The sequence below is a fragment of the Sorex araneus genome, chromosome 10 (genome assembly GCF_027595985.1).
Source record: "Sorex araneus isolate mSorAra2 chromosome 10, mSorAra2.pri, whole genome shotgun sequence".
In the NCBI taxonomy this organism is placed as follows: Eukaryota; Metazoa; Chordata; class Mammalia; order Eulipotyphla; family Soricidae; genus Sorex; species Sorex araneus.
This window is the reverse complement of record NC_073311.1, coordinates 48369963-48387137: the sequence shown is the minus strand read 5'-3', so window position 1 is coordinate 48387137 and position 17175 is coordinate 48369963. Positions and strand designations below refer to the sequence as shown.

The 17175-nt window shown below is 54.6% G+C and overlaps 1 protein-coding gene across 4 annotated transcripts in view; it reads right to left on the bottom strand.

Annotated features, from left to right (window-relative positions):
• The window catches only part of ABTB3 (ankyrin repeat and BTB domain containing 3), a 246842-nt gene that overhangs the window by 107854 nt on the left and 121813 nt on the right, over window positions 1–17175 (bottom strand). For all 4 annotated transcript variants that reach the window (XM_055118420.1, XM_055118419.1, XM_055118418.1 and 1 more), the window contains exon 2: window positions 221–370. In XM_055118420.1, the coding sequence (XP_054974395.1) occupies window positions 221–370 (150 nt within the window). The remainder of the gene's footprint in view (window positions 1–220; window positions 371–17175) is intronic.

Here is a 17175-nt window from a genome sequence, read left to right as displayed (position 1 = left end):
GGGGTCACAGAGGTGGTAGGGAGGGTTCTGAGCAGAGTAGAGACACTCTGGTCCTTCATCATGGTGGGAATCAACAGAGGCCAGCCCCCCTTGAAAGTCCTGTCCCGTGAGCCAGGCCCTTTAGGGGGCGACCCCCGCTGAGTCACCCCAGGAGCTCCGGCCGGGCCCCACTGCTGTTGCTCAGGGAAGGGGCCAGCTGGCTGTGGACGCCCGCACTCACTCAGCTCGGCGATGCTGCCCACGCGGGTGGCCAGCAGCGACTGCTCCACAGTCCTCAGCTCCGACTGGCTGAACAGGGGCAGCTCCCCCGGCTTGCCCGCCCGCTGCGGGTCCCGGTGCAGGTTCAGGCTGTCTGGCAGGCACAGCACCCCTGCAGGGGACAGAGGAGGAAAGGAGAGCGCCGTGAATTCTAGGGTCACCCAGGGGGACCCCCAACAGCCCACCCCCCAACTGAGACCCGGGGACACGGAGACCCCGCCCAGCAACTCCAGAAGTGACGACTCGTGGATAGGTTTCCTTCAGGGCCTCTCTCTCCGTCTCTCCCTCTCCGTCTCTCCATCTCTCTCCCGTCTCTCTATCTCCATCTCTTTCTCTTCATATCTCTCCATCTTTTCTCTCTCCCCCATCTCTCTCTCCATCTCTCTTCATCATTCTCTCCATCTCTCTCTCCATCTCTCTCCATCTCTCTCTCCATCTCTCTCTCCATCTTTCTCTCCATCTTTCTCTCCGCCTTTCTCTTCCCATCTCCCTCCATTCTTGCTCTTCATCTTTCTTTCCATCTTTTCTCCTTCCCATCTATCTCCATCTTTATCTCCCCATCTCCCTCCATCTCTGTCTCTCCCTCCATCTCTCTCTCCCCATCTCTCTCTCCATCTCTTTCTCTTCTCTCTCCATCTCTCTCCATCTTTTCTCTCTTCACATCTCTCTCCATCTCTCTCTCCATCTGTGTCTCCATCTCTCTCCATCTCTCTCTCCATGTCTCTCTCTCTCTCTTACACACACTTATTTGCACGGACATACACACACACACCCTGGGTTCTTTCTTTTCTTTTTTAAACTTTTTTATTAGTGAATCACGGTGAGGTACAGTTACTGACTTACAAACTTTCATGCTTGCATTTCAGTCATACAATGGTCAAGTACCCATTCCTCCACCAGTGCCCATTTTCCACCACCAATGGTCCCAGCATCCCTCCCACCACCCCCACCCCATCCCCTCCACCCCACCCCGCCTCTGGCAGGGCATTCCCTTTTGTTGCCTCTCTCCTTTCGGGTGTTGTGGTTTGCAATAGAGGTATTGAGTGGCCATCATGTTTAGTCTATAGTCTATGTTCAGCCCGCATCTCCCATCCGAGTGGGCCCTCCCTAGCACTCTTTACGTGGTGGTCACCCTGGGTTCTTTCTTTCTCCATCACACACACATATTCATGGGGACACACACATTTCCTGAGGTTTTCTCTCACACACATTCACAGGGACATTATACCAGTAAAGTTCAGCAAACCCTTTGAAGCAGAGCAGTAGGAGGGTCTTATTATAAACCGTCACCTCATTGATGAAGGAAAGAGAGGCAGCTATTCTAGGGTCCCGCAAGCTCAGCTGGGAGTGACTCCTGAGCACAGAACCAGGAGTGGTTCACCAGGAGAATCAGTGAGTGTGACTCTCCCCCTCCCCACCAGAGCAAAGCATGATGTTTCCGAATGAAGAGCACGGGAGTGGATGCACAGAACGGCTGACCCTTCACTCCCGATGTTCCTATTATCAGACAACGGAACTGCATGCTGCTGAGCTGACCGTCTGCCAGGGTTTCCCAGCAGTCTGGCTCTGACTTGCAGTAAGATTGTTTCCTATCAGCCTGGTACATCTGCCACCGCCAGGACCCCACACATTTCTCATGTCCTCGTGTATATGAGAACTGAATAAAGCATTTCATTAACATGTGATGCTGGTATCCTGACACGGTAAAGCGCACTCCCCCCAAACATTAAAAAATATCTTTTGACTTTTCTTCCATCTTTCCAATATAAATAAATGCTGTCTGTGGCATCAAACGTGACTTCCCGAGCCTTCAAGGGCCACAACGGGCAGTCTGAAAGTCACCAAGGACCCTGCCAGGCCACTCTGTGGCATTCCCTGGACAAGCACCCCCACTGCCTGGAGCCCCATCTGTGAGCCCAGAGTGAGGCCCCCAGGGCCTCACTCACTAGTGTCCGTTAAGCAGATCCCTGCATTTCAGGCCCTCAGACACGCAGGGAACGTAAGGCCGAGACTGAAAGGCCACCACGCACGGCCAGCCCCACACCTGTCCCTCACATCCGGTGAGTCATCACTCTGTTTGCCCCAGCCAGGACCCCTTGAGTCATGCTGGCTTCCTCCCGCTACTTTACCTCCGAGGCTGGCAGGGGCCAAGTCCAGAAGCCGTTGCCATGGAGACCAATGGGGGGCCGAGCATCCCTCTCTGCCCCAGCTCCTTCAGAGACAAAGCCACAGAGCCACGCTCTGGGAGGCAAGGCCCTGCCTCCAAGGGGGTGGGGGTCGGTGATGGGGGAGCCAGAGATAAGCAGAGACCCTTATCTCTGGAGGAAGTGCTGGATTTCCTGCATAGAGGGCCCTGGCCCTCAGGAGGACCCGGGGAATGCAGCTTGTGCTTGCATTAGGTGTTGTGAGATCTTTTCTTTTTTTCTTTCTTTTTTTTTTGCCCACACCCGGCAGAGCTAAAGGCTCACTCCTGGCTATGTGCTCAGGAGATCACTCCTGATGGGGTTTGAGGTATATGGTACGTGGTGCCTGGGATCAAACCTAGGTCAGGCGCATGCAAGGCAAGACCCCTATCTGCTATGCTATCTCTCTGGCCTGGCCATTTTTTTTACTTCAATAAATAGAATGTTATTTTGCCTGTTGATTCAATATCCCATTGCAAGTATTTGAATTATCAACAAGTTTTTTGTTTGATTTCTTTTTTTGGGCGGGCCATACCGTGCAGAGCTCAGGATTTACTTCTGGCTCTCTGCTCAGGGATCATACCTGGGAGGGTTTGGGGAACCATATGGGGTACCGGGGATCAACATGAGTCAGCCATGTGCAAAGCAAGTGCCCTGTCTGCTGTACTTTCTCTCCAGCCCCTATTATCAAGGTGTTTTGTTTGTTCATGGGCCACATCTGGTGACTCAGGGGTTACTCCTGATGCTGCACTCAGGAACTACTCCTGGCAGTGCGTAAGGGACCACCTGGGGTGCCGTTGAACAGGGGTTGGCCATGTGCAAGGCTAGCGCCATACTGCCTGTATTACTGTTCTAGTCCCCCTGTTATCAAACAGTTGATTATTGGGCCAAAGCAATAGTGCAGTAGGGCAGGCATTTGCCTCGCATGTAGCTGCCCCGGGTTCAATCTTCAGCACCCCACATAGTGCCCTGAGCACCGCCAGGAGTAATTCCTCAGTGCAGGGCCAGGAATAACCCCCAAGCATCGCTGGGCATGCCCCCAAAGCAAAACAAACCTACTTGATTATTGCAGTTCAGCTAACATGTTTACAGTAGCATTAATGTTTATGGTTTTAATGTAGTTATCACAGCTCACCCCCACCAAAGTGCCACAGACCCCCCACCAATGCACCCTGGCAAGTTCATTTCTAGCTATCCCGTCATTCCTCCCTTTCCTGCTATTCTCAGTTCTGTAATCCTGGATCAGGGATTTCTTACCATTTGACACTGCTGAGTTCCTTCTTTTGTTCCTCTGTGTTCCACACATGAGTGAGACCACTAACAGGTGAGCTTGTCCCTCTAACTACTTCACTTAACAAGATGTCCTCCAGTTCCATCCAAGTTTCCAACTCTGAGATTTCATCTTTGCTTACAGCAGCGTACTATTCCCTTGTGGCCACCTGCCACTGTGTCTTTATCCCTCGACCTGCTGCTGGACATTCAGGTTGTTTCCACACCCATGGCGATTGCACTAAACAGCTGTGGCGAGTTTTTACCCCAGACTTCTCCGCCCTTCCCATGAGACCTGGAGTTTGGAACTCAGAGTTGCTGTCCTGACCCTGCAGCTTGCCCGTCGGGGTTTTACCCTGGGCAGGTCACAGAGGACTCAAGTTTCCACTTCTGTGAAATGGCTGGTTTCTCCCTACAGTTCTGAGTGTCAGGGGTGCAATGAGATGCCATGGATCAACGCGTGGGCACTGGCCAATGGCAGGTACCTCTGTTTAAACTCGGAGAAAAGTCAGTTAATATGGCTAAAACCCCACTTTGGTCTACTTCACGCTTTATCATGAGGCTTACCAATCTCCCTAGGAATGATTCCTCTTTCTTTGAGATGGTCATAAAATTTAAATGTGAAAAATATAATTATTCACAGAAGCTTTGAAAGCCGGGCCAACAGAGGTTTAGGGAATCTTTAAATGATCTATTATGCAAAAATGATCAGTTTTTTTCCTTTTTCTCTTTAAATAGTCTCTCCCTGGTATATACATGAACTGGAATTATTATTTTCTGGTATGGAAGTAAACTTGATCACTAAAGGAAGCCTAGTTTCATGTTACGGCATTGATACAGTTAAGAGTTATGGATCACTCATCAATTTTCATCACCTGAGCCAAGCAGGGCCAGGGCCTGTGATTAGGGCAGAGTTTAAAGATGGGATAAAGATGGGATAGACACTACCTGCTCCGCATGCCAATGGCCCAGCTCCATGCCTCACCTCAGAGAGATGCTGCGGCTGAGTCATCCCAGGCAGGCCTGGTCTCTGGCTGAGATCTCCAGAGCCTTCTCAGATGGGGGGTGGGTGGAGACCCTGCCCTACTGGAAGGCCCAGCACCCCACCCACCTGCACCTCCTCTGGCATCTAAATGACCCAGCTCCACAACAAATCTCAGAAAGGTGCCAAACTGCCGAACCATCCCAGTTCCACCAGTATCTGCACATGTGGCCACATGACACCTCCAAATCTCTCAGGACTGACAGCCCAGTAGATGCACAGCAAATCAGACGGGGAAGTTATGTAGACGCCCCCTAAGTACAATGAGCAAAAACAATAACACAGAAGCCTCAACTAGCACCTGTAGCCCACAAAATCCTCAGACAATGACTTTAGTAATGCTTCTCTTGAGATATGTGTTGTAACAAGCAGTATAAAGTAAATTATTTTGTGCCTGCTAAGGGGACAGGCTTGGGGGGTGGGTAAGAAACAGAGGATATTGGTGGAGGGAAGGTCACACTCGTGGTGGGATTGGTGTTGGAATATAGGATACTTGAAAAAACTGTACCATGAACAACCTTGTTTAAAGTTTAAGCTTTTTTTTGTTTTTTTTTTTTTCTTTTTTGGGTCACACCGGGTGATGCACAGGGGTTACTCCTGGCTCGTGCACTCAGGAATTACTCCTGGTGGTGCTCGGGGGACCAAATGGGATGCTGGGATTTGAACCTGGGTTGGCCGCGTGCAAGGCTAATGCCCTCCCCGCTGTGCTATTGCCCCAGCCCCTAAAGTTTAAGCTTTTTAAAGTGTTTAAAGTTTAAAGTGTTTAAAGTTGAAATTTAAACACTTATTTAAAGTGCTTAAGTAAAGTTTCAAACATATAAAAAGGTAATAATGGGGTAAACAGATTTCGGATTGGACTTTGACGGACTTAACAGAAACCGTCCCCTGGGGAGCCAGCTACTGTGAGCCAGGCTCTGTGATGACCTTACCCTCCCAGGTCCCCAGCCAGCTTCTGAAACTGCTAAGAGGGGATAGATTAGTTAGAATGCCTCCCTCTGGGGTGCCGGAGATAGCAGGGAAGGTGCCCCCCTCCCGGTACCCAGGCATCAGAAGGACAGAGAGCACCCCCAGGAGTGGTCCTGGCTCCCCCCGACCCAGCCATGCTGGGTGTTGGTCCCTCTTACACAAACACTGACTGGGATCCTCACAGCTACTCTGGGATTCAGGGATCCCACAGGAACTGGGATGTGTAGAAAGAAATGTCCAAAGGCTCCAGGTTCAAGTTTGGCGCTGTAAGTCCTAGTGATCTGACTCTCTGTACAGCTTCCGGTGAGTAAACACTCAGCGGGTGAAAGAATGAACAGGGTTAATGTAACACGGCAGCCGGGTGGGGTGGGGGGAGCTCCCAGTAGAGACCAAGTGCTATAAAGTATTGACTCTTTTCAACTCCATTTTCTAGGCACCGCCCCCAGAATGCCTCCGCACCTCACTGACACCACAAAGAACCTAAGAGACGGAGCCGGATGTTGAACATCCAGGGGTGCTGAGTCCACTCGCTGCTGTCTTGGAGACGCTTCCAGTGCCCCATCCTTCCCCCTCCGTGGCACTGTCCAGCAGGATCCCACTGGGTATAGATGAGGAGGCACCTTCTTGTCCCAGGTAGGGGCTCTGCCCTGGCATGAAGAGCCAGGGGCTGACGGGGTGCAGGCCTTGCTGAATGCCAAAGGAGCAGCCAACCTTTCCGTCTCCAAGGAAATCACAGCTGCCATGGACCCACACAGCCTGGCTGTGTTTTTTCACTCTGCATTTGCTACTAGGAAGCTCGGAGCCAGATCTGAAGTGTGTCTACAAAGGAGTGGGGTGGGGGTGGGGAGGACCTCATGTTCACCATCTTCAACCCCCAATCCCGGGCTTCAACCTGTGGTGTGTTGGTGGGTTCAGAAGCTGTGGAAATTGCCCAGTGTCCTTCCAACACTCCCCTTCCCCCACCCCCCCACCCCCACTCGTATAGTGGCTTGAAGTAACCACAGATGTCATACTAGCTAAAGCTTGTGATTTTATCACTGGATTTCACACACAAAATACCATCTACACTGGTTTATGTTTCTGTCTTAGCCACCAGCCCAGTCTGAGAAATAGTTCGTCTGTTTTGCCTGGTCTGCAGGTGTAAAAGGCTGAAGCCCGCGCCTTAACAGAATGCTGTTGTAAGAAACAGAATTTATGAGCCTGCCCTCAGTCTCCTGAAAATAAATAAATCAGGCGTGCACAGCAAGCTAGCCACTGAGTGCTGGTCCTCCCGTCCCTGGGATTTCTATACGTTACAGTCCCTTCTGGGGTGGGGGGGGTGTCAATGCACAATACAACTCAGCCCCCGAGCCCCGGCCCCGCCTGGCATCTCCCGGTATAGCCTTGGAGGTCTCCAAGAAACTCTGGGGTGGCCCAGAGGCCCCCAGCACTGTCAGGTTTGACCACTAAACTGTCCAGTCTAGTTGGCCTAGTGGCCCTCAGAGTAACCCTGGGCCCCCTAGGGATTTGTATGCACTGGGTCTGGGTGAGTGAGGGAAGAATCCATTCTGAGTCTCTCCTGCACCTCTGCCCTGGCCAGGAATACGATGGGCGGGTGGTGGGGACCACCAGGCACATCTCACGGGGGCCTCTGCCCTTGCCACTCTCTCTTCTGGAGCCCCTTCCCTCGGGCCTATTCCAGAATGCCTCCTCCCTCACGTAGTCTCTGCACGGTGAGAAACAGGGCTCCCCAGAGAGTGTTATTTCAGGGGGACATCCCTGTTGGTGCTCAGAGGCTATTCCCGGCTCTGTGCTGAGGGGTGGGGGTGATTCCCATTGGTGCTCAGGGGACCATGCGGTGCCCAGGATACAAACCAGGACTTCCGCATGCAAAGCATGCACTCAGCCGAGCTCTTTGGAGCCTTTACGGCTACTCTCCTCCTCTTGCTCTAAGCCCTTTTCCCCAAAGCCCTAGGCAGGATCTGATGAGCCTCTATTGATTTTTGGCAGACACTGTCCCACCTCTGGCACTAGGGGGCGCTCTCAAGGCGGGGCCCTGATGGACTTGGCTCAGCACCACTGACCAGGGTCTGGCTCCATCAGGCACAGAGGACGCATCTGTGCTTGACAGACAGAGCGCATGAACAGGGCGCCTGGGTGACGGTATCAGACTTCCTGGGACTCAGGAAGTGATAGTGAAGGCGTGCTGACCTTTCCCCGAATGGAAGGGCTGCGGGGTCTTAGATGGAGCGGCTGGTGGTCTTGTCTCTGCGGGCAGAAGGGGCGAGAACATGGACCCTAAAGTCCTGCCTGGGGTCCTGGAGACAAGAGAAGTTTCCTTCATCCCGGCTGCTACACGAGGCCCTGTTTCCAGCTAAGTTCTGCCCAGAATTTAAACGCAGAGGGTCTGGGCGAGAGAGGTGGTCGGAGGGCCAGCAGGTATGCTTTGCACGAGCACTGCCTGGTCCCCCAAGAACTGCCTCCATAATCAAGTCCCCCCCGCCCCGGCCCCTCCAGCAACATGTAAAATGCCAGGACTAGTCCCAGAGACAGGCAGTGTGGGGCGCGGGGTGGCTCTAGCTTAGGCACTAGATGGACCCATCACTCCCGCCTGACCGCCCCCTCCCGCGGAGCCGCACAAACCCCACGTGGCTTGTGTCCTCTGCGCCCGTGACTTGTCTGCGAGCCGTTGGATGTCACCACCTGCCTAATGCAGCTGGGAGGCCGTAATAGGATAATATATATGGACGATCTGACACGAAAAAAAGGGGGTGGGGTGGGGGATCAATAAATGTGTGATAATAATCCAAGTGAGGTTCTTCTAGGCTAAAGATTTAGGAATTCAATAACCCGGTGCCAGAAGGCTTTCTTTTACCGTTAAATTTATTAAGAAATAAGATAGGAAGCCATCAGATTCTGGGGGGGGGGGAATGTTTGCACAGCCAGCTTTCAAAGGAAACCCCTTTCCATCTCGAGACCTGGAGAGGGAAAACCCATCCCCTGGCCCTGGAGAGGGCTCTTGATTTCCATTCACGGGAAGTTCAAAGCCAAACCCTCCACTGAAGGATGACTTAGGAGGCAGAGAAGCCGTAAATTTCTCTCACAGGGCCTCCAGTTACAGAAACAGGGACTGGGAAGAGAGCGCAAAGGGCCGGAGCACAGGCTCTGCATGCGCGAGTCCTGGGTTCGAGTCCTGGCACCGCAGGGTCCCCCTGAGCATCGCTGGGAAGCAGCCCCCAAGCGCTGCCTGGGGTGGCACAAGCACCGAATGAAATAAAATAAAGCACGAAGCCCAGGAATGCTGGTGAGCAGGCTGATGCCACCAGCGCAACCATGTGGCCCATTGAGTTCTCGGACACCGAGGCGGGGCTCGGTGATGACAGCAGGCCAGTCTCTGGTGGGGGTGATGAGGACAGACATCCACTGACCACTGATACACAGTGGACATACCTGGGGGCTCTGGAGCTCGGGAGATACCCCCTTCACTGAGCTCTCCAGTACGTGGGCTGGGACACGGGGACAGAAGCCCTGCGCAGAGCGGGTGCAGGACCCTGGCGCTTGCCGTGCGTGCTGCCGTCCAGGTTCAAACCCCCGGCACAGCAGAGGGTTCTCGGAGCATCTCCAGGATCGATCCCCGAGCACTGCTGGGTGTGACCCCCGAACAAACAAACCAAAATATACAAAATAATAAAGGACACTTATCAGGGATAAGGACCCCGGCCCCCTGGCTGGCCAGTAGTGGCCAGCGGAGCCTGCGCCTCTACATCACTGCCCGGTGCTGCGCTGGTCCCTGCACATGCGCAGAAAGCGCACCCCGTGCTCCTGGCCTCCCTGCCACGACGACAGCGACGGCGACGATGACTCTGGAGTTCCGGATACTCTGCGTGGACACGTGGAAGCTCTGACGTCACTGAGGGTCCAGCGGGGCCCAAACCAGCCCCCCACCCCACGTCACCTCTTCCAGGCTCATTCTCCAGCCTGGGCCAGCGCGTACGGTCCCGACCCGCGTTCAAACCAGTAACGCCCCCTTTTAGGCTCAGTTTTAGGGGTGGCATTTTGGTGGCAGCGGTGGGATGATGGGGCCAAGTCATGGTCCTGGTGCCTTCTGCCGGTCTCCGTGAACCTGTCACTTGGCCTCCCTGCCCCTCCCTGCACGCGCGAAGGGGGCGGTGGCGGCACCATCCTCCCGGGAGCACCGGGATTGCCGGGGGGAGGGACCACAGCGGAAACAGCTCGGGAAGTGCTGCTTCCACTGCGACTCGCAGAACGTCTGCGGCAAGGCCGGAGGCAGCAGCACCAGCTCTGCTGGGGGCCACGGTTAGAGCTGAGGTGCAGAAGGTGGAAACCCGAGGGGAGCATGTAAGGGCTCTGAACACAAAAGTGAGTGCAGCCGTGGTGGATCTCTCTCCCCCTTCCCCAGATGCACCCTAGAGACAGTGCTCTTGGGTTTTTTTGGGGGGTGGGTGGAGGGAGTCTCATACCCAGTTTTTTTTTCATTTTGGGTCCACCTGGCAATGCTCAGGGGTTACTCCTGGCTCTACACTCAGGAATTACCTCGTGCAGTGCTCGGGGCCATATGGGATGCCGGGGATTGAACCCGGGTCGGCTGCATGCAAGGCAAATGCCCTACCCCCTGTGCTATCGTTCCAGCCCCACATCCAGCTTTTCTGCTCAGGGCCGACTCCTGGCTCTGCACTCAGGGATCACACCTGGTGGTGCTCAGGGGATCGTATGTGGTGTCCGGGGTTGAACTCAGGTGGGCTACATGCAAGGCAAACACCCAACCCTCGAACTCTCTGACCAGCTCGGACAGAGCTCTTGTACTTTAGAAGACATCGCCCCCCAGGGGCTCCTCATCCTCACTGTTGATTTCAGTCCCGGGAGCACCCACAGTGCAGCTCTAGGAAGTGCAGTCCCAGGAGCCACACTCTGAACATCTTGGATACGGGCTCCAAGTCCAGAGTCAGAATAGGGAGTCAGGTGGGCAGTCAGTACCAAGGAGGAACAGAGCAGGAAAGGGGGTGGGGAGCACTGGGTGGGGGAGGAGGAACTGTGGGGGGCAGGGACACTTCTTGAAGGACCTGAGCCAGGCTGACATATTGGAGCCTGGCTTGTGGGGGGGGCCCAGAGCAGGAAAAGGTCCTCAGGGGGGTGAGCGGGGCTTGGACATCTTGTCTATGCCTTTTGTTATTATTATTATTGTTTTTTTGCTTTTTTTGGGTCACACCCAGCGATGCTCAGGGGTTACTCCTGACTTTGCACTCAGGAATTACTCCTGGTGGTGCTTGGGGGACCATATGGGATGCCGGGGATCGAACCCGGGTCAGCCGCGTGCAAGGCAAATGCCCTACCCGCTGTGCTATTATGCTCCCTTGTCTATGCCCTTTGCCACCCGGGCACAGCCTCCCTTTCTCACAGCACACCTCGCCCACCAGGACGGACATTCATCACAGAGGTTGAGTCTACAATGACACACTGTGGTCCCGCAGGGTCCTCAGGACCTTAGGGCTCGCTGACAGAGCTGTGCCCTCAGCGGGCTGGGACAAGTGTATCCTGACATGGAACCATCGGCAGAACCTTTGGGTCCTTCCACTGCCTGACAATCACTCTGCGTTCGGCCGACTCTCTCCTCTTTCTTCCTCCCGTCTCTCCCCGAGACTTCCCAGACACAAGCTGCATTGCCAAACGAACGGGTCCTGGTGGCCTGTTAGGAGGCTTGGTGGCCGAGCAAGCTGGGAAATGAGTTCTAAAGAAAGGTGCTAATAAGACACCAGCACCCCACTGAGAACTTCTCCCTGCTGGAGAAATCAAAGGGCGAGCGTGAAAAATGAAGAGAGTTTTGCACCAGCTGTCAGGAGCATTTGATGCCAAGGACAAATATTCGCAGATTTGTCACCCCGGGATGTCTAACAGCCACTCCAGGTATGAGAAAAGGGTCTTTGACAGGGGAAGCCCAGACACCTGGCCGGCTTCCAACGAGAAATTTCTTTCCAAAGGAACTTCTGCAAAGTGAGAGAGGAGGGGAGGGATCATTTATATTCATAACGAAAGCCCTGGGGTCTGTAAGATCTGGAATCACCCAAGAAAGATGAAATCATGTTCAACCAAGCTTTCGGATTAAGTATACTTAATTGTATTCTAAGTCTTCAAAGACGGATTATCTTTAATTAAGCGGCCCGGTGACTACAGTTATTACTTATTTGATAAGATTTACTGAGGAACCATTCATTCACTGGAATGACTAATAAGTTGCAGTACCCCACGGCTGACCACATAACAGGGAGGAGAGCGAGAGAGTAAGAGAGAGCAAGAGGAGAGAGAGAGAGAGAAAGAGGCAGACAGACAGACAGGCTACAGGAATGGAGGAGATTAGGCCAACATTTTGAAAGCTGGTAAGTGCCGCTGTTAACACGGCATCGATGTTCATGGGCTATAAATGCATCAATCTGCCATTTGCAGGCAGGCACGCGTGCACTGATATAAATAACTAATAGGGCTTTCACAAGCCATTGAAAATACAAAGATTACCAAATTGGCTTTTAGAAACATTAGAATTCCATTAGGCTGAATCCAGCAGCTGATTACAGAGGCAAATAAACCACAAGAGGACTCTAAATTCTCCTTGGTGCCGGCTGCTAAAAGTACTTCCCTGGGGCCCCGGGCAAGGGGCCCAGGGCTCGGACTGCTGAGGACGGAGCTCGTCCCGGGTGCCCTCTGGATCCCTGAGCTTCCGGGGGGCACACTTCCTCCCAGCACCTGCCCAGGGAGAGATGACGCAGCCCAGAGAGAGAGAGAAAGAGAGAGAGAGATCTGGGGGTCATCCTCTCCGCCACCTTTCCTGGGTGAGAAAGACTCACAATGGTTGTGATTGTCACCCACCCGTCACTCCATGGTCTGCTCACCAGGCCTTTGAGCTTCAGGGGAGCCTGACGGTGGGAGGTGCTCGGCAAGGCAAAGCTCAGAGCCCAGAGCTCACGCTCACGATACCCCCCACCATCCCCCCTCTTGACTCACTGCATGCCTGGAGTCGGGTGCCTGGGGACGGGCCCCCAAACATCTGAACCGAGTCGAGGCCCCCAGTCCTCAGCCACATCCCTGCTTCACCAGCTCTGTTACTGGGGCGCAGTCCACAGGAAGGGCTGCAGCCCCTGGACCCCTCCATCCCCCGAGCTCTCCGACCCCTGGGCACGAGCTGAGGGTGGCACGTCACCGCCTCTGCTGAGGGGAGGGGCACCAGCTGGCAATTCTCTTCCCACCTCAGCCTAAACCCAGCTTTGATTTTCTTTTCTTTTTAAAATGTATTTATTAATTGAATCACAGTGGGATACGCAGTTACAAAGCTGTTCATGATTAGGTTTTAGTCGTACGGTGTTCCAACACCCATCCCTCCACCAGTGTACATTCCCCAGCACCAGCGTCTCCAGGTTCCCTCCCCCCACCCCACCCCCACCTGCTTCTATGCTCTCTCTCTCTCTCTCTCTCTCTCTCTCTCTCTTCTTTTGGGCATTGTGGTTTGCAGTATAAATACTGAAAGATTATTGTGTATATCCCTTTACCTACTTTCAACACTCAGTTCTTGTCCAGAGTGATAATTTCCAACTATTATTGTCATATTGGTCCCTTCTCCATCTTACCTACCTCCACCCCCCCCACACACACACACTTGTGGTAGATTCCATCATTGGCTATTCCTCCTGGCCTCCGTTTTCCCTGGCCTTGGGAATTAGTCTTCTAATATGTATATGTATATACATACATACATACATACATATATATGTGTGTGTATATATATCTATACACACAGTCAGGCCTGAACATCAGTGGGGAGCCTCCAGGTTAAACAAAAAGCACACACCACTATTTCTTCTGGCTGTATATTTGGCTGGAATGATAGCACAGCTGGTAGGGCGTTTGCCTTGCATGTGGCTGACCCGAGTTCTATTCCTCTGTCCCTCTCGGAGAGCCCAGCAAACTACTGAGAGTATCCCGCCCGTACGGGACAGCCTGGCAAGCTACCCATGGCGTATTCGATATGCCAAAAACAGTAACAACAAGTCTCACGATGGAGATGTTACTGGTGCCCACTTGAGCAAATCAATGCGCGATGGGATGACAGTGACAGTGATAGATATGTATATATATATATATATATATATATCATATCCCACAAATGAACGCAGTCATTCTATATCTGTCCCTCTCCTTCTAACTCATTTCACTCAGCGTGATGTTCTCCCTGTTCAGGAGCTACTGTGCTCAGGGGGTCACTCCTGCCGGTGCTCAGGGGACCGCAAGATGCCAGGGACTGAGCTCAGGTCTCCAGCACGCAAAAGCCGTCCTCTCTCCTTGATATTCTCCCTCACGCAGTTCCCTCTCCCTGAAACCCCTTTCCCTGGCTTGGCTTCTCCTTCCGCCCACGGCCTGGCCTCCAGGCCCGCCACCAGCCCGCTCTGTACCGGCCGCCTCTGACGCGCTCCTCTCCCTGGGCAGTGGCCGAGCGGGTGGGCTCCGAGGCCGAGCAGCCTGGACCAAGCCGCAGGACCACCCGCATCTCCACCCTCTCGGAGCCTTCGCCCCTCCCGAGAAGGCGCTGGCTAAAGCAGCGTGGCTGGCGCTGCCCTTGGGGGCAGCCGGAGGGGCTCCTCGGGGCTCTCTGGCCACAGGACGGGCCTGCACGAAGGAGACGCTCCCCGTTCCCTGCTTCTTGGGGCGCCGACCCCCCGGGAGGGCTCAGGAGGAACCAGAGCCTCGGGCTCAGCGGAATACTGATAAGCACCGGCTCAAAGACACGGAGCAACTTCAAAGTCCACGGGTCCTGGGGCCTGGCGTGGGCGGAAGGCGCGATGCTGCGTGCACGGAATGTGGCCGGCACGGTGAGCGTCGGTCGAGCAGGCCCACGGCAGCCTGGGAGGCCACCAGCTCTCTGGGGCAGTACACCACGCAGAGGGAGTCCAGCAGGCAGGACGCCTGCCTCGCATGCAGCTGGGCCCTGAGCCCGGCCAGGAGCGAACACAGAGCCAGGAGGAAGCCCTGAGCGCCTCGGGCTGTGCCCCCCCCCAATACACCCACCCAAAAAAGGTGAGTACAGAAGCACAGGAGCGGGGGCTGGAGCAATAGCACAGCGGGTAGGGCATTTGCCTTGCATGCAGCCGACCTGGGTTCGATTCCCAGCATCCCATATGGTCCCCTGAGCACCGCCAGGAGTAATTCCTGAGTGCAGAGCTAGGAGTGACCCCTGTGCATTGCCAGGTGTGACCCAAAAAGAAAAATAAACAAACAAACAGAAGCACAGGAATGGGCCAGGAGCACGTAAGCACCCCAAAGGGGCCCCCACCACAAGCGCCTCAGCTAGAACAGTGTGTGAGCACCATGGCCGGGATGTGTGGGCTCATCCAGTCTGAGATAATTGCCCCAAGGGGTGCAAGCCTGGGTGGGCACTGCAGCCGGCTGTGTGACACCCCTCTCCCCCAGTCCCACAAGCACCCTAGCTAGGAGTGTGAGCACCACCGCCCCATCCCTCTGCATCTGTGTGGGGTGGCCATGGTGCCGCCTGGGCCCTGGGGTCACTGCTCTGGCCACTGGGGAAGTGGGCGGCCACTGGAAAGGTTCGTGCAGGCTGGGCCACGGCGCTCTGTGGCCTGACTCCGTCCACAGCCCCTGGACGCTGGCTACTGCTCTGTGGGGCCGGGAAACATCTGGAGCCCACATGTGTCCACGTGCCACAGGGCCACGGAAAGGTTCGTGTGATCTCCAAAACTTGCCCAGTGCCTGAAGTTGAAAGGAAGGGGCAGGGGTTGGCAGAGCATGTCAGAAAAGACCCCCCGACAAGCCCCATTTCCCTGCAGGGCGCAGAGTTTGGGAGGGGCAGCTAAAGCACCGCCCTGGGCCAGCGTATTAGAGAGTTGCTGGGCCCCAGGTCAGAGGTGGGGGAGGGGGGACCAAGCAGCCGAGGAGGAAGCAGCTCGGGTCCGTGGGGTCCTAGAACTGTGTGTGCAGGGTCCCAGGTGGGAGCCCGGCACCTCACTTCGAGGGTGGTCCCGGGGTCCCAACCTCCCTCCCATGGGCCCTACACTGTCCATCCTATTGGCTGAGCATCACCAGGAATGGCTTGGGTCCCCGAGCACTGCTTGGAGATCCCCCCAGAGAAAGTGGGTGTGCGTGATATTGGATCATAGCTCATCCAGTCCCCCTTGAATTGAAAACGTTATCGTCCCAATCAGGCACCAGTGGGAAGGAGATGGGATTCGCTGCCGGTGGCCTCTTGACATGCTTCAGGGGTCTGGCTTCACCAGTTCTTTTCTTGAAAGTTATTCATGTGCTTCTCAGACTTCTATTCCGGGCAACTCCCGTGAGCTCACCTAGTAAACAGCTCCCGTGGCTGGGGGTGGACCGCAGGGCCCCTGGAAGCTGCCTTCATGGGCCAGACCCTGTAGCCGGTGTGAGGGGCTGCCCCTGTGACCTCCCTACCCCCTCTCCCTCCCATTGGCCCGGCTCTTCAAGTTCGTGGTTCTTTTATTATTATTTTTTAAGTGACATGTAATTAGACATCAGTGTATAAATAACTGCAGCTTTGGCTCCAAGACCAGAACCCTCGTGCTACGCCAGCCGTGTCATCTGCAGCTGGGCGGCACGCTTGGAGAAAGGCCCAGCTAACACCTCTAGTGTGGACACAGCCGTTTCACGGGCGCAGCTACTAACACCGAGAGGCCTGGAGCTCTCTACGGGGACCCTCCTCAGGGTCCTCAGGGGTAAGTGCTCCTTACCCCTGGGCACAGGGAGTGCCCGAGAGCCCAGGATCCGTGGCAGGCGTGCCCTGATCAGCAGTGCCTGACGGTCACCGGGGCTCGGTGACTAACGTTTCCTGGGTAAAGCAGCTTCCTACAGAAGCACAGAGCAGTGTTTGTGGCTCACCAGAGCAGGCACGTGGAGAGAATTCCAGAACATTCGTCTAAAAATGCATCAGGAAGAGGGCTCACAAGGCATGTGGGAGCCCCGGGTTCGATCCCCAGCTCCACCCGCCCCCTGAGCCTGCCCGGAGTCATACGAGCCAGGTGGAACCCTGAGCAGGATTGGATGTGGTCCCCGGACCCAAGACACACAAATAAATAAAATAAATAAGTTAAATAAACACGTCTCTTTTCTGGCTCCCTGTGCCTTTCCATCCATGTCTTGCTTTTAACACACAGCAGCGGATCCGCCAGAGGCCACAGGACCCTGCAGGCAAATGTTAATCCTTTTCTAGGACATGTTGGTGCCTGCACGAGAAGTCACGTGGAATGGGAGAAATGAGGATAAAGTCAAGCACATGAAAATTCCAGTTTTGAGCTTGAAGTTTTGACAGCTTCCCAGTCTCCCCACCTCAGACCAGGACGGCAGGCCCACAGCCCTCCCCCCGAAACACTGCATACTCCTACACACACCCTCCCCCACCCCCCACCAAGTTCATTTCCGGGCTCTGTGGCTGCATCTGATAGCAAC